This window comes from Schistocerca piceifrons, chromosome 1, assembly GCF_021461385.2.
Source record: "Schistocerca piceifrons isolate TAMUIC-IGC-003096 chromosome 1, iqSchPice1.1, whole genome shotgun sequence".
Classification (NCBI taxonomy): domain Eukaryota; kingdom Metazoa; phylum Arthropoda; class Insecta; order Orthoptera; family Acrididae; genus Schistocerca; species Schistocerca piceifrons.
The window spans coordinates 17,211,745-17,236,611 of NC_060138.1; the positions used below are offsets into that span (position 1 = coordinate 17,211,745).

The 24,867-nt window shown below is 42.5% G+C and overlaps 1 protein-coding gene across 2 annotated transcripts in view; it reads right to left on the reverse strand.

The window, feature by feature from the left end:
• LOC124805354 (serine/threonine-protein kinase NLK) overlaps positions 1-24,867 on the reverse strand; it is a 446,973-nt gene that overhangs the window by 64,020 nt on the left and 358,086 nt on the right. For both annotated transcript variants that reach the window (XR_007017447.1, XM_047265896.1), the window contains exons 4-6: positions 16,710-16,816; positions 336-421; positions 45-254 (exon numbers count right to left, since the gene is read on the reverse strand). Coding sequence is in view for 1 of the 2 variants with exons in the window: in XM_047265896.1 (XP_047121852.1) it covers positions 45-254; positions 336-421; positions 16,710-16,816 (403 nt within the window). In the remaining variant the exon portion in view is untranslated. The remainder of the gene's footprint in view (positions 1-44; positions 255-335; positions 422-16,709; positions 16,817-24,867) is intronic.

The following is a 24,867-nucleotide window of genomic DNA, read 5'->3' on the forward strand; positions in this document are numbered from 1 at the left end:
GTCATCGAGTGAGAAGTGCACATTGCAGACCACTAGTGGTTTACCTGTTGGACTGGGCTCTGCGCTTGAAAGAGGATGCGTCGCCCAAGAAGTTCCCCGAAGATGCAGCCGACGCTCCAGACGTCTACGGCAGCGGAGTAGTGTCGCGCGCCCATCAGTATTTCAGGCGCCCGGTAGTACTGTGTCACCACCTCCTGAGTCATGTGCTTCGACTGGTCTGGCTCCTCTACGCGTGCCAACCCGAAGTCGCAGATCTGTCAAACGGTGACACGTCAATAAACTGCGACACCAGAAAAGTGGAACTGAACATAAATTGGAAAGTAGTAGGATCGTACCTTGAGGACACAATTGCTGTTGACAAGTAGGTTCCCCGGTTTTATATCACGGTGCAAGATGCGTGCAGAATGCAGGTATTTCAGACCTTCGAACAAAACCGAAGAAAGTATGAGTGCACAGTTTTAAAACAAGATTGTACTTTAATTTTGTATTAAAGTATAATTAACTGTTCATTCAGTTACTTGTAAACAAGACATTTCATCAGACCTATTTCGACTTAAGTTATTGTTCCCCTGCTGAAAACTAGTGTGAAAGAAAAGATAAAGCTACATACTTGGCACACTCAGTTTACACAAGTACTAGTTGGCTGTAACAATTGGCAAATGCACTAGGGCAATCACAGCTAGAACCTAACTAAAGCAGATCTCAATTAGTATGCTAAACCTCTGTGTGCGCCATTTTAAATGTATAATATGGATGTTCAGTGTAGAACTGATGGAGTACACAACAAAGGGTACTTAGTACAGTACCGTGCATCATGGTGTCTTCTTGTTCCAACCACAAATGGAGTGCAGGAAGGCTGATATTTAAATGCATGCTGTAATTACTATAATCTTTTCTCCAGAATCCCTATGCCATGGTATTTAAATGGCAGAAGAATCTCTCTAAATTCTTGAAATTCTGCAAATATGCTTTTCCGTCTGTCTTCGAATATGTGCCAGTTAAGATTTTCTAGCATTTCAGTGACAGTATCCTGTGAATCACACAAATTGTGACTGTGCATGCTGCCCTTCTTTGTACACATTCCATGTCCCTGTTAGTTGTACACAGTTCAGCAATATGCTAAAACAGGATGCACAAGTGATTTGTAACCAACAGCATTTGTGTACTGACTACATTTTCTGAGTATTCTGCCAATGAACTTTAAGTCTGCCACCTGCTGTACTTATGGATCATTCCATTTTGTATCCCTGCAAAATGTTACACTCAGGTATTTGCATGAAGTGACTGACTTTAACTGTGAATGATTATAATGTAGCCAATATACTACATTCCTGCCTTTTGAGAAATGCATAATTTTACATTTCTGCACATTTAATGCAAGTTGTCAGTCTTTTGGTAACTTTGAAATCTTATCAAGAATTGGCTTGATATTCCTGCAATTTTTATCACAATGCTTCATTATAGATAGCTTCATCATCTGCAAAAAGTCTGAGGTTGCTATTGATAGTCTCTGCCCACTCACCAACATACAACATGATCAACAAAGCCCCCACCAAACTTCCTTGAAGTTAGTTTTCCATCTCTCACTGGTTCTCTGTCCAAGATAACATGCTGAAAAATCTTCAACCCAGCTCCAAATTTTATTTGATACCACATGTAATTGTAGTTTTGATAATAAAAATGGGCAGTGTACTGAATCAAATGCTTTTGAGAAACCATCTTCCTAATTGCTTTGAGCCATAGCTTCCAGGTGTTCAGTGGGAAAGCACAAACTGAGTTTCACACGATTTGCGTCCTCGGAATCTGTGGTGGTCAGTATGGAGAAGGTCGCTCTGTTTGATATACTTCATTATGTTCTAGTTCAGACTACATTCTAGGACTCCACAACAGAGGAATGTCAATGAGATTAGACAGTAGGTTCGTGGATAACTTCTGTTAACCTTCTCACTGATCAATATGGCCTTTGCTTTTTTTCCAATCACTGTGCTCTGTTCTTTGTTCAAGGGACCTATTGTGTATTATAATTACAATGGAAGCTAACTCAGCTACAAATTCTGTACAGAATCTAACAGGTATTCTGTGAGGTCATGGAGCTTGTTAAGTTTCAGAAACTGTAGGTATTTGTTCACACTACTGACAGTAACATCGATATCATTCATCTTTGCAGTGGTGAAAGAATTATGCTATGGCAGTACATCTGCTTCTTTCTTTGTTCAGTATTTCTTCTTTTGCTTTACTGCCCTCAGTTTCAACTTCAGCATCATCCTCGGGTGTCTGGGCACTAACTCTGGTGCCACCAACAGCTTTTACATATGACCAGAATTTCTGCTATACTAGTCCTTGCAGGCTCCACACATTGTCGTCTTGGTACCCAATTTTGTTTCATTCAGCACGTCCCTATCTGCAGTCCCATGTCCCCCCCCCCCCCCCCTCTCCAGAAGTTTCTTTGCAGCGACATTACACTATGGAGGATTCCACACATCATGAATGGTTCTAAGTGCATATTTATCAAGTACATTCTCCAATATTAGAGAAGGAAAGTTGCAACTCACCATATAGCGGATATGCTGAGTCACAGATAGGCACAACAGAAAGATTCTCACAATTATAGATTTTGGCCATTATGGCCTTTGTTAACAAGACACACACACACACACACACACACACACACACACACACACTTTCTCTCTCTCGTACACACAACTTGTGTGTTGTGGTTTCAGTTGCCTCAGACTGCAGTCGTGTGTGTGTGTGTGTGTGTGTGTGTGTGTGTGTGTGTGCGTGTGTGTGTGTGTGAATCCGAGTTTGTACAATGTCTTTAATGAGCTCTATGAGGCACCAGCTTAAATGGATATTGATGAGGTAGGGAAACTGGCTACAAATACCGTGGTGGAACCATGTTGGTATTTGGATGCTTATCTAAGGAAACCTTAAGAAAAGTTAAATCTAGATGGCCATTATGTTGTCACAGTTGTTTTCATGGTTGGTAGATCTGCCTTACGGTCACTGATGATGTCATCAGTGGAAATGGTAGGTGCATCACTGTTATATTTGGTGGAATTTAATGGTACACAAACCAAGTGAAAGGCAGCCATCCGCCTATAGCAGACCAACCGGAGGTACACAGAAAAACATAGCAAAAAACAATATTCACATTAGGCTTTTGAGATCTCAGCTCGGTCGTTTTCCAGTAAAAGCACACCGCACATACACCTTAATGTGCTCCTCCACTTTGGTGGGTGGGCACGTTTGGGTGTTTGTATAGTTGCATGTGAATGCGTGCACCTTTCAGAAAAAGCCCGAGAGTTCAAAGCTTAATGTTTTCTATACGAAGTCTTCACGGGTTGTCAGCCGAGTAGCATCGTTGCCCGAAGATGACAGAGACGCATTCCATCGAAACGTTGCTACGAGACGACGGTGTTACTCTGGTGACAACCCGTGAAGACTTCATATATGAAATTCGCCGAGAAAGCCTGCACTCGCTAATGTTTCCTGTTACGTGTTTCTGTGCACCACGTATTGGTCCACTATAGGTGATTGGTTGCCTTTCCTTTATTTAACATTATCTTCCCATCACGATGTGTTTATCTTAGTTTTGCAGCTCGAGTACAATGTGTGTACTGCATGCTTATGTATTGTCTACACTTTTTTTTAAAAAAAGAATGAGGAGTTTAGCATTACACACTTTTCAGTTACTCAAAGAGTACAGAGAGTTAATTTGGCTACGTCTAACAGCAGAATGTGTGGTTCTATAAATATCAAGATAACAAAAGAACAAATTTTTGCGATATGTCAAGTTTAGAGAAAATAGCGCAATTTAAATTAGGGCAAATACTGTGTCGGTGGACCTGTCATTCTACACACTAGTTCTACCTGTTACCTACGACCTTACGAAACTTCTCCGAGAGAGAGTGTGCTTCCATTGTGACAACGGAAATGAGTAAAGATACACAAATTATTCCACAGTTTGTAACTTACACGGGAGAGAGAATTTTAAAAATCATTTTGTATACATTACGCCTTCAGTTTTAGTATGAGAATCAAGTTAATTCTGTCACGTAGTTGTTAGTTTCTGAACCTGGTGACGAGTTCTGGCACGTGTAAAGCGTTAAGTCATCAATGACGTGACCAGTCTCTTAAGGAGGTGTTACCTCTCTCGACACAACGTGGTTCGAACGGAGGAATTAATTACACGAACGAAACTCTCCTCACAATGTCGGTCACCGACTACGGCAACGTACGACACTTACTGATCTCGACGAGTAGAGATGGTATCGCCGTTCGAAGATTTTACAGTACGAGTGTCACGAGTCGCCTTAAATATTGCGAGAAATAAAACAAAATCTTTGTCTGAAGAAATCGGGCAGTGGAGAGAAGGAAAGAGAAATCGCAAAATGCATTGCTAGGAGCACTCAGTGATGAGACTTTTCGAGCCAATCGATGTGGAGCAGTCAGCTGTTGGGCTATTTTCCCTCTCATCTTGACAAAAGATTTTACAGTTAACGGTAGCAGAGCTCTACAGGCGCGATCCATAAGACAGACACACCGGTGCGGGTAAAGTTATGGAAGACGTTCCGAGTGATGGGCAGATGCACCCACAACTGGCCACACGGGGGAACGGGCGCACCACACTCCTCAACGGCAAAGCAGAGTCCGAGTGCCGAATTCGTTCACCGTGCTCTAGGAGTAGCGTATTTGACTGTCAAACAAAGGCCCCTGGGTTCCAGTATACATTCAATACACTGCTTGGATTACGAGTAATATTTATCAGCAACTGCGCCGAAAGAATATCAGTACGAGGAGTCACCGTCGTTCTGCCGATAGCTTTTCAAACAAAGCAGAGCAGGGGATGCCGTCACGGCACCGTCTTGCCCTCGAGGTGGGAAACTGACTCACAGAGGAAGAATAGCCAACGATTGATGACACTAGGATACACAAGGCAAAAGGAAACAACTGCACGAAAGAGAGATACTGTATAACCGTAGGTTATCTCTCCATTGGCAAAAATTCCACATTCGTTTCCCACTCGTGTCTCGGGAGGGCACAGCCAAAGAGGAGGTGATCGTGAGAAAACGATTTGTCAACTGACAAAAGCGTAACATTCTAAGAATTGGAGCGTGGAATGTATGAATTCTAAATATGGTGGGAAAGCCAGAAAATCTGAAAAGGGAAATGCAAACAGTCGTCTTTTATGTGGCGGGCGGGCAGTGATGTGAAAGGGAAAGAATTCTGGCCATTTAATATAGATAAAACCGACAGCGACAGAAAATGGTGTGATGGGGTAGAATTCACCGCGAATCGGAAGGTAGGTCAGAGAGCGAGCTGCTGTGATCTTCAGTCGTAGGTTTATCTTCATCCGATTCGACGACAGAGCAACGCCAGGTGTACGTGGCAACGTCACAAGCAGAGGTCGAACAGAGAAAGTATACGAGAATGTGGAACGTGTAACTCGGTAAGGGACGATTAACCTCGGCGAACTCAGCGTCGTCTTCGATTTGAGCATATAATGGAGATGAGGGCATTCCACGCACTTATCGGAGGGGATTGGGGGAGTCGAGTAACGAACGCTGCGCCATATAGGCCCCTCTCTGGCCCGTTCGAACGCGATTATAGTTTGCCCGGCCCTGTGTTTCCATTTCGTGGTTATCAGAAGCTCGTTTCAAAACACTGTGCTGCTGATACCGACTTCTCGTGTGTGTATCGTAGACCTTCAACTGCATTGTATTCAACTCGCTCGTTTTCTGCTTAATTTTTGCTCCCATATTGGGTGGGGTAAACTATTCCATATTTTATTTTATCTCATACAAAACAGAGCTGGCTTTGTCATGTGGTGCTACGTGGACTTTCGTGTATTTGTTACTACTTACTAATCTCTCTGTGAACTGCTCGATTCAAATGCATGTTACGTATATTGCTTTCGTTCTATTTTATTTTTGTTTGCATCTGTTCTCCGTAGTTTCTCGCATTTAATGGTGAACTCTGTGTTCGCAGGTTCTAACAGTATTGATATTCAAGTTTATTACACCTCGGAACGAAATGAATATGTAATTCTACCCTGGACGGTACTGCATCTTGCCACTGACATCGACTCGCAGACTATGGGTGTGGATGAGTACGGTTTGTAATCGTGTCGACTAGATCATTCTGCCTTGCGAATGTACAAATGCGACAGTAGCCACTTAAAAGTTTTCATAGGAAGTTAACAGGTACTACAAACAGCACATTTTAGTACAAGTCAATGAAAATTTCGGTGGACTGCATTAAATGCGAGAGTAAGAAAGCGGATAGAAACAAACGTAAAATGCGAGCAAAATAGTTACAATGCATTTAAGTGGAGCAGTTCACACGGACTGACAAGCAGCAACAGAAGAGTCCACATAGTACCACCCGACGAAACCACATTCTGTTTCATACAAAACAAAAACAGAAATGGCAACATTTATTCCACCCAATATTACGCATGAGAGCAAAAACTGAGCTGAATAAGAGCAACTTATTTACAATGCAATTCAAAGAGTGCAATACACACGAGAAGATCGTAATCAGGAACATAATTTCCACTCGATAACAGCCATACGGTCGAAATTGAAATATTGGGTTTTACAAACAAATATACTTTACCCAGATACCAAACCCGCCGTAAAGTATAAATGAAAAATATTATCATCTAGTATTTTAATTTCGTAAAGCAAGAATATGAACTATTGTGTCATATTTTCTCGACTGGAAAAGTTCACGGCCACGCGATTCGGAGAGCTACGCTTGATTTCCGTTTCCTTATCGCTATGTGGGCCTTGCACTACCGCGGGTGATTACCCCCTGAAAGGTAGAATCAAATTTTCTGACGGATAACAGAAAGGTGGGATTGTGTTTTCTGGTTCTGAACGGGGGTGCAGGACGTGCCGCTAGGGGGAGGAGTGGTACAAAGGACGCAAGTGCTTACCCTCAATGAGGCTACTGCACTTTCTTTTCTGAGAACAAGTTTTAGGTAGCAATCGCGATGCACTGAGAACTGCTTCGCCATTCTATGAAAGAGGTTGTTAGGCGTAACCAGTACTAGGCGTTTCATTGACTCATTGGCTCCTGTTTTAATAAAAAAAAACTACAAACACTAAGTATCATTGGTGTGGCGACATTGCAAAAATAAAAATGTTCACAGAAAATCCTTCTCGATCGAGGAAGCAAAAACACCCATTGCAAAACACTACGATAGTGTTCTAGTCAACAAAATATTGTGATATTGAAAGGTTGTACAATAAGCATATAAAACGGCAACTGACTTTCATGCAACAGCTATGACAAACAACAAATAAATAAAAGTACGACTGATGCACTAATATCCCGCCCGTTATTATTTTATGCATAAGGGGTTGGCAGAGTATGGCAAGGGTGTTCCGCGTACACTTGATCTCAAACTGATATACAAATTAATTCCCCCAGATGACGTCACGTATTCTTACCCAGCTGGCACGCGGGTCTCCACCCCCTGCCCCTCTCCCCACCCAATCCTACCGTATGGCGGGAAATTAAAAAAATTGCGGGAAATTCAAAAATGGCGAGACAAGTCGGCTGGAGGACGATGTATTGAATCGAGACGCAACTTGTGTGTTCCATCGTCATTAAGAGGGTCGTATCGTTACAATTGTCAGTTTTGCGTCGGATTCAAAACGCTAGACTCACAAAAAAACGACCACAAGGTGACCGAGGCAGTAATAGACCCTTGGAGACAAGTCGGCTGGAGGACGAAGTACTGAATCGCGACTCAATTTGTGTGTTCCACCATCATTAAGAGGGTGGGAACGTTAGAATTAACTGTCAGTTTTGCGTCGGCTTCGAAAAACTAGACTCACAGGAGAACGACCATAAGGTGACCGTGGCAGCATTAGATTAGACCATTGGAGCCAAGTCGGTTGGAGGACGATGTATTCAATCGCGACGCAATTTGTGTGTTCCATCGTCATTAAGAGGGTCGTAACGTCACAATTAACTGTCAGTTTTGAGTCGGATTCGAAAAACTAGACTCACAAGAGAACGACCATCGGGTGACCGAGGCAGCAGTAGCCCCGTGGAGACAAGTCGGCTGGTGGACGATGTATTGAATCGCGATGCAATTTGAGTGTTCCATCGTCATTAAGAGCGTCGGAACGTTACAATTAACTGTCAGTTTTGCGTCGGATTCAAGAAACTGGACTCACAGGAGAACCACCATGTGGTGACTCTGGCAGCAATAGACCTTTGGAGACAAGTCGGCTGGAGGACGAAGTATTGAATCGCGACTCAATTTGTGTGTTCCACCATCATTAAGAGGGTGGGAACGTTAGAATTAACTGTCAGTTTTGCGTCGGATTCGAAAAACTAGACTCACAAGAGAACGACCATCGGGTGCCCGAGGCAGCAGTAGACCCGTTGAGACAAGTCGGCTGGAGGACGATGTATTGAATAGCGATGCAATTCGAATGGGAAAATCACCACTTCATCACTACCTCGGAGATGCTGTGTCCCATCACTCTTATGCTGAGTATAACACACTACATTCAGACTCACTTAAATCTTGATAATTTGCCTTGTAGCAGCAGTAACGAATCAAGGAACTGTGCCAGTCTCATACAGGCGGTGCAATATTCTGTCTCTTTACATTGCATTTGAACACGCATGCCTATACTAGTTTCTCTGGTGCTTCAGTATACATGTATAGCTCCATTGGAGCGGGTAACCAGTGATCGAAGTCACTTGCACAGAACGGTGTAAAATTTTGTCGCCTGTACTGGAGGAAGACCATAGCCCGCACACTAGTAATCGCGAGAGTGTGTTCCTGTTTTGCTCTTTTGTAAGCAGATTAATACAATGTTTCCCAGCTGTAACACATCCAAGCACTGTATGACTACAGCTTTGTACACCGCCATACGTTACGCTTTCCTACCATGACTCTGAGGTCTGTGTCCAGTGCTAAACTGACATTAACACGTTTCAATCCATTGGCCCTCACAGAAAACTTAACATCGCATGGTGTAAACTATGCTGCTCCTTCTACACAAAGGATGATAGAAATGAGACACACAGGCAATGTCCCTCATTGACAAAAATGTGGAAGACATCTCAACACATGGAAAGGGGAAGTGTTTGGGGCATTGTGGAGCACTTACAGGTAATCTCAGCTTCCACAGATGGCTCGGTGTTCCATTTGAAAGACCATTCTTTTGTCATTTTGCAGCCATGTACATGGTCACCGTTCGAGCGCGGACAATCGCCAGAAGCAGCTGTTCACAACATGGCCAGGATAGTAGGAATAAAAAGAGGGACTGTTCTCTCATTGGCGAGAGGGCGTCACAGCATACGGAAGTAGGGCGAGTCTGCATCCAAACAACCGCCTGAAGTTGATGACCTCTACGTTCATTCACCTGCTCCACAGTGACAAGAAGCAGATCCCCAGTGTTCCACCAATGCTGTCTCCATCCGTCAATCATTATGTGGTAATCAATAGCATACCAATGGATGGATGGGATCGAAAAGATACCTTCGATACGGGACAATTTTGCACTGCAGTTGACAGTGCGGTCAATTTTAGCAATTTTACCAGTTGTTCCATACTTTCAGCACCAGTTAATGACACAGCAGAATGCGTCCCAATTCATGTATCATCGTTAAACCACTCCTCCACTACTTAGCAAGCACCACATAGTAGACTGCGAATGCAGATAGATGGTTGTGCAGTACGTCCATTCGGTCATATGCACCAAAGTATACCAGTCAGCATCCTGTACCGATGCAATTTGATTAGCTACATATTTCTAGCGCATCGATCGTGGTGCAGAACTTACGATTACAACTGGCCATCTTTCCCTGTGTGAATGGGAGTCGCAGAGTATTCACACATTCATAGGATAAAGTTGGAAATTGACAGATCCCCAACAAACAAAGTAACTGCTTTTCAGTGAATATTGTTCCGCACCAACCTTTCCCACGCACCCATCCAAGTGCACAAGATCTCTCCAGACACGTGCATGTTGACGAGGCTAGCACCCTTTCTCAAATGTTTAGTAGACACGAGACTGTTTTGGTGATGTAACACACAGTTAAGAAGAAATGCATGGTTTATATGTGATTGAGCTTCAGATGGATTGAGTTTGAAACATTTTATGTAAATCAACTGTGCTATAATTCTGTAGTATTATTCCAGTGTCTGGAGTCAGTACCAAGAAGGTACCAACTCGAGAGAAATGATCGCATGGCATAAACACACATTCCTATGGCTACACTGTTCTGCATTTAAAAATTCTATATTGTTATAGGCATACGGTTTCCAGAGTATTAGTCGTGTAGAATGCAACGCTCTTAATACTCTGATGCAGGATATATATGTCCAACATGTAACATACAACCACCCTGCAAGTTCTTACGTTAATCACTATGGCGAAAAACTTTAAAATAATTATACTACTTCCTTCTACACTATTCTGGTGTCCTAGGAACTGACTGAGCTGTTTGTCACTATGAAGTCATTGCCTATGTATAGCCGCCACTTAAACTACTTATAAACCGAGAAGAACGAAGTTACGAGACTGATTTTCTGTCTCTTAGGAAATTGGTGGTTTTTTATGTGCCTTTTTAAGTCGGAAACATACATACCCTCAATCACACTTCCCGTATCAATCATGCTTACTATATTAGTAGCGGTTTTGATGGATGCAGCTATGCCTCACTAGGAAGTAGAGTGAGGAAGAAACAACACGAATATTTTCGATAGTTGATACACTGAATTACCACCCACACTCTGCTGTATCAAAATGCACACACACAGCAGCAGCAACTTCTTACGAGGGAGTAGGCACCACGATCAGTAGTCAAAGGAGATGTAACACACATGCACATGTATTTCGGACTGGGAAAGTCTGTAGTTGGGTGACCTTGAAAAGTAGTTGGAACTGTGCAGTTGGAAGTATAGTAGCTGCTTTTTTACTTATATGAGGAGGGTGTGATCTACAGATATGGTATTGGGACAAAATTGCTATATTATCCTGCACACGAGCGAAACTACCTAACGTCAGGATATGGCTTCTGTAGACAACAGGAATGCCACCAGGGCCGTGGTGATGCTACTGTAAACAGCAACAAGACTGTTGCTACTTTGGCTACTGATCGTGGTGCTTACTCCCTCGTAATAAGTTTCTGCTTCTTCATGTGCATTTTTGTGCAGCAGGGCATGAGTGACAACTCAATGTATCAATTATCGAAAATATACATGTCGCTTTTACCACACTGCATTGCCTAGTGAGGCACAGTGTCATCCGTCAAAACCGCTACTACTACTAATAATAAGCGTGACTGAGGGTAGGTACGTTTCTGAATCAAAAAGGTGTATAAAATCCATCCATTTCCTATGAGACAGAACAGCAGTCTCCTGACTCCTTTCTAGTCGGCTTCTACGCAGCTCGTGTAGCAGATATATGCGGAAAATATTTTTGTAGTGAGGAACAACTCCGACACCAGAATAGTATAGAAGGAAGGAGTACAATCATTTTAAAGTTTGTCACCGTAGTGATTGAGATAGATAGCTTGCAGGGTGGTTGTATGTCAGATGATGGACATATATATCCTGCATTAGAGAATTAAGAGCGTTGAATTCTGCAAGACTAATACACACATCAAAAAAGGTTTTGCGTCACCTCGGTTCCGAGAGTTCCGGAACCTGTACAGAAAATTGGAATAGAGATACACACAATCATCATTTCCGCCCTCTTTATTGCTCATGAAAACCACACATTGCATGATGCATCACCATAGAGCGAGACCTTCAGAGGTGGCGGTCCAGATTGCTGTACACACCGGTACCTCCAATACACAGTAGCACGTCTTCTTTCATTGATGCATGCCTGTATAGGTCGTGGCATACTATCCACAAGTTCATCAAGGCACTGTTGGTCCAGACTGTCCCACTCCTCAACAGCGATTCGGCATAGATCCCTCAGAGTGGTTGTGGGTCACGTTGTCCATAAACAGCCCTTTTCAATCCATCCCAGGCATGTTCGATACGGTTCACATCTGGAGAACACGCTGACCACTCTAGTCGAGAGATGACCTGAAGGAAGTCTTTCACAAGGCGTACACGATGGGGAAGCGAATTGTCGTCCACGAAGACCAGTTTCTCCACAATATGCTGCCGATACGGTTGCACTATCGGTCGGAGGGTGGCTTTCATGTATTGTACGGCCATTACGGCGCCTTCCACGACCACCAGCGGCGTACGTCGGCTCCACATAATGCCACCCCAAAATAACAGGGAACCTCCAACCTGCTGCACTCGCTGGACAGTGTGTCTAAGGAGTTCAGCCTGACCGGGTTTCCTCCAAACACGTCTCCGACAACTGTCTGCTTGAAGTTGCGACATTCGTCGGTGAAGAGAACGTGATGCCAATCCTGAGCGGTCCATTCGGCATGTTGTCGGGCCCATCTGTAGCGCACTGCACGGTGTCGTGGTTGCAAAGGTGGACCTCGCCGTGTACGCCGGGAGTGGGACTGTGTCTGTGGTGCAATATCCACAGTCAATGTGTCTGTCTTCAGTTCTGGGAACCGGGGTAATGCAAAACTTTTTTTATGTGTGTACTTTGGAAACCATATGGCATAACAATATAGCATTTTTAGATGCAGAGCCGTGTAGCCATAGGAGTGGTGTTCATGCTCTACGATCATTTCTCTAGAGCTGGTACCTTCTCGGCACTGACTCGGATGAGTGCCAAGGGACAGATTGGCGCGAAACTGTCTTCGCTGAACAGGAGTTACACACACAGCTCACTTTGTTCGTTAATGAAACGTGAAATGTAGTGGGTACAGTACCCACCTACTTCTGGTCACTGTGTTTCAGGGACGGTTGACCAAGGACAATGTGGGGGGGGGGGGGGGGATCTGTCAATGTGAGAATACTGTGCCACTCCCATTCACACAGGGAAAGATGGCCAGTTGGAATCGTAAATTCTGCACTACGATCAATGTGCTAGAAATAGGAAGCTAAACGAACTGCATCTATATAGGATGCTGACTGGTATACTTTGGTGCATATGACCGAATGGACGTACTGCACAACCATCTATCTGCATTCGCAATCTAGTATATGGTACTTGCTAAGTAGTGAAGGGGTGGTTTAGCGATGATAGAGAAATTGGGAAGCGTTCTACTGTGTCACTGGCTGGTGCTGAAAGTATGGAACAGCTGGTGAAATTGCTAAAATTGATCGCACTGTCAATTGCGGTGCTTACTACAGTACATCGTCCCGTATCGAAGTTGTCTTTTCCGTCCCATTCATGCAGTGATAAGCTATTGATTATCACATAATGATTGACTGACACCACTTGTTTGAGATGTAGAAAGCATTGGTGGAACCTGCCACTTGTCACTGTGGAGCACAATGAGAGAACAGTACCTCTCTTTATTGCTACTATCCTGGGCATGTTGTGAACAGCTCTTCCTGGCGAGAGTCAGCACCGGAACTGCACAATGAGAAAAGAATGGCCTTCAAAATGGAACAATGAAGCATGTGTTACTGTGGAAGATGAGATTACTTGTATAGACCATCACCTTCAGACAGCTGTTTGGAAACGCTTCACAATGCCGCAGACTCTTCCAGTTTCTGCATGTAGCGATGTCTTCCACTTTTTTGTTATTGAGAAACATCGCCTGTGTGTTTTATTTCTACCATCCCTTGTGTTGTGAGAGCAGCATAGTTTACGCCATGTGATGTTCTGCTTTCTGTGAGAGCCAATGGATCAAAGCATGTTAATGTCAGTTTAGCCCTTGACACACACCTTGTAAGTCATGGTAGAAAAACAAACTGTATGGTGGTGTAAAAAGCTGTAGTCATACACTGCTCGAATGTCTTACAGCTGTAAAATAATGTATTAATCTGCTTACGAAAAAACAAAACAGGAAACCAGTCTTGCGATTAATAGTTTGTGGGATCTGGTCTTTCTCCAGTGCAGGTGACAAAACTTTACATAGATCTGTGAAGCAGACTTGGATCACTGGACTTCTGCTCCAATGGAGCAATACATGTATATGTAATATGCTCAATGTCAACACGCAGGTGGGATTTGCTTTTCGATATAGCGGTAGAAAAGGCACGATAAAATTTTACAGGAGATTCTATTACAGAGAGTGGTATGACTGGTTAAACTCTGGATGTATTAGTTCATAGTTTTTTTACCTACTCTCGATGTTACAAAATAATGATGAGGAGTGTTCTCAAACATAGTAAATGACTGTATAGATGCTCATCTGTATCAGTATTTCATACACCTGCAATGAATGTAATGCCCTCGTGCACAACCAGTTCTAATTTGAACACACGAGATGCTCTGAAACAGAACTGATTTTGCTCATAAAACGAGCAGAAAACAACTGCGGAATCATGACTTTTTATTATTATTTTTTATTTATTATTATCGCCACGACTGTGTGATTAAAAATACCGCAATACTGAGGTACTGCAAGTCCTGTGTTATTTCATACTACATAACTGCTAAGCTTTGTGGAACCTAGAGAGGGTAGAGTTGTACCCAACGTGTGTGTAGATGGCACTAAGCAGGCTGTCGTGTGACGATCAAAGTGCTTACAAACCTAGTATGCAAGAAGCTGCTGCTATTGCAAATGATATTCTGCTGGATTTAGACTACTTCTTCAAGTACGAATGGCAGAAAGCTCACACGCAGGTAGGCAGAGGGGAGCAATGGGGCAAGAATGTAAAATGTCAGCATGCAGATGGTATTTATTTTCAATGTATCTGAGTAATTTTATAGGGTTCTCTATCAGGTGACGTTATGTGGTTCTGTTACAAGAGACGATCTCATACATTTCACAAACGTCAGTGTGTTAAGCAGTACATTGGTAAAATGGGACTGTCCATAGTGTACAAAACAACAAAATTCTTTTGAATAATAGCTTTATTGTTTTTTGTGACATGTGAGCAAATGATATTACACATGGCTGAAATGTTTGTAGTATACATGTCCATGACAAGTTATTTATGGACACTGATTTGAATGCGAGGGAGGGTCTGAAACCATGTAATTTTGTCCATCAAATAAATGGTTCAAATGGCTGTGAGCACTATGGGATTAACATCTGAGGTCATCAGTGCCCCACAACTTAGAACTACTTAAACCTAACTAACCTAAGGACATCACATCCATGTCCGAGGCAAGATTCGAACCTGCGACTGTAGCGGTCGCGCGGTTCCAGACTGTAGAGTCTAGAACCGCTCGGTCACTCCGGCCGGCTTTTGTCCATCAAACCGAAAGAAATCAATCACTTAACATAGATTTTTTTTCCTTCAGAGTTTAAATTCTCTCTTTATCTTTATTCTGATCAAAGTTTCGAAATAATGAGGACATTCTGCCGTGATTGGCAGTTTTCGCAGCAAAATAGTGGAAGTTTTAGTTTCGATTTTACGCAGGGGGACATGTCGATGAGATTAATAATACTTCATATCAGCAATATAGCACCGACATCAGCAGTTTTGTCATCTGTAATCGATGACTGTGCTACAGGTTTTTTTTTCTGCACTTCGTTGGATGTCGTAAAATAAAGGAAGTGGAAGGGGGGGGGGGGGAGGAGAAAGAGAGAGAGAGAGAGATATGGTAATTATATCCTAGAGTCAAACGTGAAACCTATACCGATTTTGCTTACAGAACTAAAGGAAATGAACTGCGCCTATTTTCATGGAAACGAGACATTGATTATTGTCGCTATTGTGTATTTTTTTTTTAAATAGACATTCGCTTATAAGAGGTGCGTTGACATTAAATACAAACGTTCTCCATCGCAGAACGGCACGTGCTTCTGGGCGGAGCTGCTGGAGGCATACGGGTGGAGTGGGTCATAGTGCGGCACACTAACCTAACCGTTCCCTCCTGCATGTGGACTGTTTCCGTGTACTGGAAGGTGGACTTGGGTTTCCCGTTCAGAAGGCCCGGCATTCTACTCCCAGAAAGGCCAACCGCCATTTTGAATTTCCCACCAATTGCCGGGTGGAGTGTGGGGTGGGACGTCAGCACATCCGTGGACAAAGGAATTGCTGCCATTTTGGAAGTTCCCGGCAAAACTGGAAATTCCTGGCAATACGGCGGTAGGCGAGGGGGAGAGGTGGGGATGGTGACGAGACGAGGCTGGGGAAAACACCTGGCGTCATCTGGGGGTGGGGGTGGAGGTGGGGGGAACTGATTGATCAGTTCAATTATTTTGTACAGCAATTTTATATCAGAATTGTCCTCGGAATCCCCTTATCCTACTACTCGGAAGAACTCCGTGAGTGTTTATGAAACATGTGACGCAGCAAGGACAGCAACTGTCAGTTAGTGACGACTGTATGTTTCTGAGCTGGTTTGTGCTGCATTGCTTCGAGTGGACGCCTAACGTTTAGCGTGCAGTGTAGTTAAATTTCTTTAAGCGCGTGTCTGAAAGTTTTTCATTTCACCCTGCAAACATACTCGTACCATCCCCAACAGCTGCACAATTTCTAAAGTTGCAGCGAACGTGCAAAAACGGTGTAGACGGGGTGCACATGGCAAAAATCACTGTCAGAAAGTGACTTCTTGCTGTATTTACTGCGTCACCACTCAGACATTGAATTAATTTTACGACCTACAATTTTTTTTCCAATTTAATTCACAACAAAAGAACTTACAGCTAATGTGAGGAAAAATACGTCGATTATTTCTTACCTCTGAGGATCTGGTAGAGGAAGACTTTGATGTGGTCGGCGGACAGGTGCTGGGGAGATACTATTATTTTGTGTAGATCACTCTGCAGGAGCTCCGTGATGACATAGCTGTGAAATGGTGGTCAAGGATTCGTACGACATCGACGTGAGTGCAAACAGATAAACAAACCCATACATCCGCCACGTCCGTTGCGGCTGTCAACAAAAATGTAAGTTACAACACACGTCAGCTGAGCTGACAGGTATCCCGTGCATGTGACAGGCAGACTGGGGATGCAGGAAGGTAGTAGTAGGGTGCACCGCAGAAGCCGACATCCTAATGCAACGTGCCACGGTCAGAGTAGCTGTATTGACGTTCGGAGCTTCACTTTCTCCACCAGCTGCCGCCGAAGACCCGAGGACTGTGTCACAGTTAGGTAGGACGAACTCTAACAGAGAGCAAACCGACCATTTTGTGGCTCATTAAGTCTCCAAAACTAGAGATGGTTGGTGATTACGCCTCGCCTTGTTCTAAAAATATGCCGTCATTTGTAAATTATACCGGAATTTTGGACAGCAACACATAACGTTGTTCTATCATTGAAATGACGTTGCGTAGGAAAATATCGACTCGATAACGCTTTATAATGATTACGTCAGTTTCTTTTAGTAACATTACGTATTTAGCTATAGCGTCAGTTTCAGTGGAAACAACGTGAAAATTGCGAGCACTGGAACATGCGACACACACAGTCTGGAATTTCGATGGAATAGGAGTAAAAAAAATATTTCAGAGACCGTAATCAAAAGATGACCAGTCGAAACTGACATTCTTTTTCACTTACTGAGTAGATGGGATGGTACGTTTCAGTTCAATGATTGGATGGATCATACCGGCAAGCACATTTCGAGTACGGCAATTACTCGACAATATAAAAGCTCGTAAGTACCAGAAGCGCACAAAGAATGCCATCGCCGTTGTTCACAGTTCAGTTCCGTTCGTGCGACAGTACCACAAAAATGTTGTAACAACTTGTTTCTGAGGCTGCACGGAAGGTGCGGCGTACAGTGTGTTTAATTGAAGACCCTACAGGAGTGCTGGCACTACAAATTGCGTGTCATGCTTACACGAAAGCAGACGAAAGGCTCGGAAGTAAAACTCGCTTTAAATGTTGTTCGTAAACAAAACTGAAATTGTCATGTACATATATATATATATATATATATATATATATATATATATATATACATATATATATATATACTATGCGCTCACAAACCATTCATCCGATTGCGATGAAATTTTGGTGATTTGTTCTCCGTACGCCCACGAAGGTTCCTAGCCGAAAAAAAGGACACATTCTTGAGTAGATATGACGTCATAAACAATGAGATGTCACCGCGGGAAAATGGCCAGATTTATGCATCCACTATTTGAGAATGAGAGCACTTAGCGACTAGCAACAAACCCTCGCTGACACCCCCCACAAAATAATGAAACAAAAAAAGGTTGTCGCTTACTACATTTTCTCAGTACATACCGTGAATCTGCCGCAGTAGGCATGACGTTTTAATGTATTACTTCGTTACTATTAACTCTAATCGCAACATACAGTATCCACATATATCAGTAAACGCGCCGGCAAATTTATGTCTCTTTACGACATGTAATTCAGGAGATATGACGTGGTAAACATCGAGATGCTTGAAAAAGTGTCGCGTCAGGCATGATGTTCTGTTCTATTATTTCTTCACTACTAACACTATTCGCAACACGTTTCGCAAAGGTGTTAAAGTATATAAAACCACGGGGGTATTCCTAAAAAACGCTGTGCCAAAATTTTAAATCAATCGATCAACAACTTTCCGAGATTTCTTTTTAGCACAACTGCACAACATAAACACGCAGAACAATAGAGCGCGAAACAATAAGGAAGCAGACGACAAGGGCTACCTTGTGCAACACAGTCAGCTACGTTAATGTTGGCAGCAGTCTAAACTGCGTGCCTACCGAAGCCTCCCGACGTTCACCGACTTGTACCGATTCAGGACTAGGGAGAGGTGTTTACACGCTGTTCCCGTGACGCCGCCTCCTGTGACACGTGGCCGGCGCGGAGCGGGCACGTGGGCTGACGCCCCCAGCTGGCGAGTCGCGCGCCACCTGAAGTGTCGATTACAGAGCGGGACGTCGTCACCCTCCGCCATGGACGCGCTTTCCAAATACGAGGACACTGAAAGACTCCGAAGTGCGTTCCCGTGCGCGGACGCACAATTCTCATTTGACCTCGTCCGGTTTTCTAAGCGACTGGGTGTATGCCAGTGCTCTACGGCGAGCGGCATCTCGTATCAGGGCTGGCTGGCTGGCTGGCTGGAAGGAGTGTTCACCGAAAGAAGAGGACCCGGATTTTACTTGCGACAGTTGAAAGGGTCAGCATTTAGACTACCGGCACAAATCCGCAGGAGCCAGCTGGGCGGCTCTAGTGGTCCCATCTCTGGAAGTTGCTAGACTGCAACGGTGCATTTAACCATCGAAATAGGTGTAGTTAAATCCTTGTTTACTATGGCGCCTCTTACGTCCACGACTGTACAGCTACTGCAGCAAGTAACTGTACAGAGCAGCGTCCGCAGCGGAGAGTGCGACTTCATCCACGCCGCGGAAGCTGTGTGACAAAGACTAGGACTAGCGCAGCTGTACGGGCGGGAGCAGAGTTCACAGTATCGATATTCATCCTATTACGCAATTTTGATTTCACAATGCTCATTTGACTGAAAACCCTCTTCGTATCTCTATTTGAATGGGGGACCCTTAACACTGTTAATTCCGACACACCGTAACTCTTGAAAGAAATTCATGCCTGTGGAATCTTTCCAAGCACCTACTTTAGCCGAAAAATCCACTGTAAAACTACTGTTCGCCATTTTATGAAACTGATATTCCGTCACTAACTAATGACTCATTCAATTACGTCGGGCTTAGTACAACCAAATATTTCATTCAATTCAGTAATCGGTTCTTTATAAGAGACTCGAGAACCTCGTTTGCTGAAAATATGCTAATTTTCTTCGGGGTGTGAATGCCATTAGGAAGCCCATTTCTTAGTTCTTCGGTTGAGTGCTATTGTGAAATCTATGCACCGATTACGAAGGAGGTTTCCAGTTTCACGACTGAGTTTAATTTTTCTCAAATTCATACCGTATTGTACGATTTAGCATCTTCATAAGAATCAATATAACCAGTCTGGATATTATTTTCGCTGCAGGTACTGTAATTCTCCGAATCACTGACTGGATGACGTTTTTCAAATCCTGGAGTAATTTTGTAGGGTCAATCTTCTCACTTTCAAAAACCTCGGTTATCTTTTGCGTTTCCTGAACGATTGGTTCTAAGTAACACACATATAACTTATCACAGGCTTCAGCTGTGCCAGATTCGAATTCCAGCAAACCCACGAACGTACACACTAATTTTTGCACTGAGACGCTGAAACAGCGTATACAAACGACGAGTAGTTTTGTAACGGATATATGTTGATTCATCTAAAATTAAGCTCAATACATTTTCACCAATATCGTGACGCAATATTTCCGAAAAGTGTGCAACTAACACATTTCTCTGCACTCAGTTCTGTGGAACTGGATTTCTCTCACACATTTCCCCCCGAAAATTACTTTTTCTTTTTTTTTACACAATTCTGACATGTGGTCACACGAAAGAATTTAACTGTTTTCAGCAACGAACATGTAGATTCCTGCTTCCGATAATGTATTCGCATTTGTTTTAGTCTCTCTTAAAAGAAAGCTTCTGTTGCCGAAAACTTTCCGAAGGATCCGAAAATTCGCTGTGTTTCTGTGTTTTATTAGCTTTTTAATGTCTGTTAACTATGCATTAATTTCGCACTTTCAGCAATTACACCCTTTACACTGAGGACTTTTCTGTAACGTTGTTCGAGCAATAGGTCCCATCGCGAAACACAACCGAAATGCACAATTTTGCACACGGACACACTTGGAATCAAACACTGAAATGAACGTAACCTGAGTACACTGCATTCTGCCTGACTCACTGTTGTAACTTGTTTTGTTCATTAGATTAGAACGAGGGAATTCACAGAGAAAGATGAGTGTTAGGGCCAGGAATGCGCTGAAATAAGGCTGAAGAGGGGCAGCAGCCTTTTCAGTAGTTGCATGGGCAACAGTCTGGATGACTCACTGACCTGGCCTTGTAACATTAGCCTAAAACGGCCTTGCTGTGCTGGTACTGCGAAAATTTGAAAGCAAGGGGAAACTACAGCCGTAATTTTTCCAGAGGGCATGCAGCTTTACTGTACAGTTAAACGATGATGGCGTCCTCTTGGGTAAAATATTCTGGAGGTAAAATAGTCCCCCATTCGGATCTCTAGACAGGGACTACTAAGGAGGACGTCGTTATCAAGATAAACAAAACTGGCGTTCTGCAGATCGGAGTGGAATGTCAGATCGCTTAATCGGGCAGGTAGGTGAGAAAATTTAAAAAAGGAAATGGATAGGTTGAAGTTAGATATAGTGGGAATTAGTGAAGTTCGGTGGCAGGTGGAACAGGACTTCTGTTAGGTGAATACACGGTTATAAATACAAAATCAAATAAGGGTAACGCAGAAGTAGGTTTAATAATGAATAAAAGAATAGGAGGGCGTATGAGCTACTACGACCAGCATAGTGAACGCATTATTGTAGCCAAGATAGACACGAAGCGCACGCCTACTACAGTAGTACAAGTTTATATTCAAGTAGCTGACGAAGAAACTGAAGAAATGTATGATGAGATGAAAGAAATTATTCATATAGTTAATGGAGACGAAAATTTAACAGCAATGGGGGACTGGAATTCGATAGCAGGAAAAGGAAGGGAAGGAAAAGTAGTAAGTGAATATGGACGGGGGGGGGGGGGGGGGGGTAAGGAATGAAAGAGGAAGCCGCCTGGTAGAATTTTGCACAGAGCGTAACTTAATCATAGCTAAAACTTGGTTTAAGAAGCATAAAAGAAAGCTGTATACGTGGAAAAGGCCTGGAGACAGTGGAAGGTTTCAGATAGATTATATAATGATAGGACATAGATTAGGAACCCGATTTTAAATTGTGAGACATTTCCAGGGGCAAATGTGGACTATGCAGATTAAAAATGAAGAAACTGCAAAAGGTGGGAATTTAACGAGATGGGACCTGCATAAACTGAAATAACCAGAGATAGTAGAGTGTTTCAGAGAGAGCATTAGGGAACGACTGACAAGAACAGGGGAAATAAATACAGTAGAAGAAGAATGTGTAGCTTTGAGACATGAAATAGTGAAGGCAGCAGAGGATCAAGTAGGTAAAAAGACGAGGGCTAGTAGAAATCCTTGGATAACAGATGGGATATTACATTTAATTGATGAAAAGAGAAAATATAAAAATGCAGTAAATGAAGCAGGCAAAAAGGAATACAAACATCTCAAAAATCATATCGACAGGAAGTGCAAAATTGCTAAGCAGGGATGGCTAGAGGAAAAATGTAAGGATGTAGAGGCATATATCACTAGGGGTAAGATAGATACTGTATACAGGAAAACTAAAGGGACATTTGGAGAAAAGACAACCACCTGTATGAATATCAAGGGCTCGGGTGGAAAACCAGTCCTAAGCAAAGAAGGGAAAGCAGAAAGGTGGAAAGAGTATATAGAGGGTCTATACAAGGGCGATGTTCTTGAGGACAATATTATGGAGGACGTAGATGAAGATCAAATGGGAAATATGATTCTGCGTGAAGAATTTAACAGAGTACTGAACACCTAAGTCGAAACAAGGTCCCAGGAGTAGACAACATTCCATTAGAACTACTGATAGCCTTGGGAGAGCCAGCCTTGACAAAAGTCTACCATCTGATGAGCAAGATGTATGAGACAGGCGAAATTGCATCAGACTTCGAGAAGAATATAGTAATTCCAGTCTCAAAGAACGCAGGTGTTGACAGGTGTGAAAATTACCAACCTATCAGTTTAATAAGTCATGGCTGCAAAATTCTAACACGAATTCTTTACAGACGAATGGAAAAACTGGTAGAAGATCCGGTTGGATTCCGTAGAAATTTAGTAATACACAAGGCAATACTGATCCTTCGAATTGTCTTGGAAGACAGGTTTAGGAACGACAAACCTACGTTTGTAGCATTTGTAGACTTAGAGAAAGCTTTTGACAATGTCGACTGGAATACTCTCCAAATTCTGGAGGTGGCAGGTGCAAAATACAGCGAGCTTAAGACTATTTACAATTTGTACAGAATACAGATGGAGTTATAAGAGTGAAGGGACACGAAAGAGAAGCAGTGGTTGAGAAAGAAGTGAGACAGGGTTGTTGCCTATACCCGATGTTGTTCAATGCGATGACCACAACAGCAATAATTTTGAAATTCGTAAAAAGTTACAAATTTTCATAATTTATTTTCCCAAAAAATGAGAAAAAAGTCTCAGAAGTGTATTTATCGAGTCTCATAGTATTGGGAACAAAGTATTCATTGAAAATAAATTTAAATCTCTATCAGTTTTGGTTTCTTTATTACAATATTTTCAATTTTCGCTTTCATTACGACGTTTTCGCATATACTCTCATTAAGAGAGGTGTGTAGCATTAAAATAAATCACCAGAAAAACAAAATATTGTAGTTTTGGAGAGGTATCACGTGCAACTTCAACATATATTTTTTTCAGCAAACTTTGAAATAGTGATGTGCCACATTCAGTCTAGACCTGTGTGACTTGTTATGAAATGCCCTGTCAGATGTTGGGGTAAGACTGCTGCGGTATGACTGCCACACTACTTCCCTCGCAAGCTCGCAAGTAAACGGATGACGCACCTTGACGAAAGCAACAATGGCAACATGAGAATGACGATCTAGTTCTAAATGTTTTGAAATTCTTAACTACTAAATAACACTTTTTCAAAATTAATAGTATTAAAAGTAAGACTGTATTAAAAACTTTCAGTGTTCGGCTCCACAAATTTAAATTATATGTAAAGTTTTACTCCAGTGCATGGGAAATAAACATCCCAGGTTGGGATGCATAAACTAAAGCCAGAGGAGGGGATGGTCTGATGCAGAGGGCGGGAAATCCCCCCCCCATCCCCCCCTGCAAATCGCACACTGCTTACACCACAATTTACTTCCTAATAGAGTCTACTGCTGATCGACGTGGTATAATCATTTCATATATGTTCTTCACCTACTTCATTTAAGGATGCATGGTACTTATAAATAGTGGAGAAATCACAATTTTTTATGACTTTGTTAAACTCTATAGTTTTCCCTGATTACATTGATGTATACATCATAGGGTTTCAAATGAAAAATGACCTATATATACCAAATTTTAAAGTTATGGTCATGCATGCCGCCACGCCCCCTTTATTCCTGTTACAGAAACCAGTATTATTTCGAAAAGAACTGTGAACTTTCTGTTTCCAGCTATTATACGTATGATACATTGTATATATTGGTAACAGAGCAGGTTTCTAGTGTCTGTAAATGATTATCTAGTATTTACTTTTGTTTAGATGAAGCGGTTTGTTCACGTATTACTTAATGTTTGTTGCCCAAGTACTACATATATTTGTCGAAGTATGTAACCGTTAGTGTGGAGCAAATACTAACTATGCCACGCATCAAGAAATTCAATAAAAGGAAATTCCGCGGTAACAAGTTCAGAAACAAACTGTTGAAACACACTATTGAAAGTAACCCATGTATAAGTTCTTCACGGAAGAAACTCCCACATGGCACGATTCCCACTGATTCAAATTTTTGTGTTAACAATGACGCTGTTTGGAATGGATTTTTTGTTGTTGATGTGCGCATCTTACCTTCTTTGATAAAGGAAGCGCTAAAATGTAAACAATGTTGTGGCGTAGGCTGTCTGGAAGTAACTGAACACCAAAGCATCAGGAAGGGTTTAGCGTCAAAATTAGTTGTTCCGTGTAAATCCTGCAATAAAACTATCACGAAAATGACTTCGAACATTGTGCATAATTCATATGATGTGAATTTGAAGTTAGTGTATGCAATGCATGCAATAGGAAAAGGAAAAACGGCTGCTCAAAAGTTTTGTGGTTTGATGGACCTTCATCCTCCCCCTGTATGTTCAGCAAGTGCATAAAAATACTTTAGGTGCCTT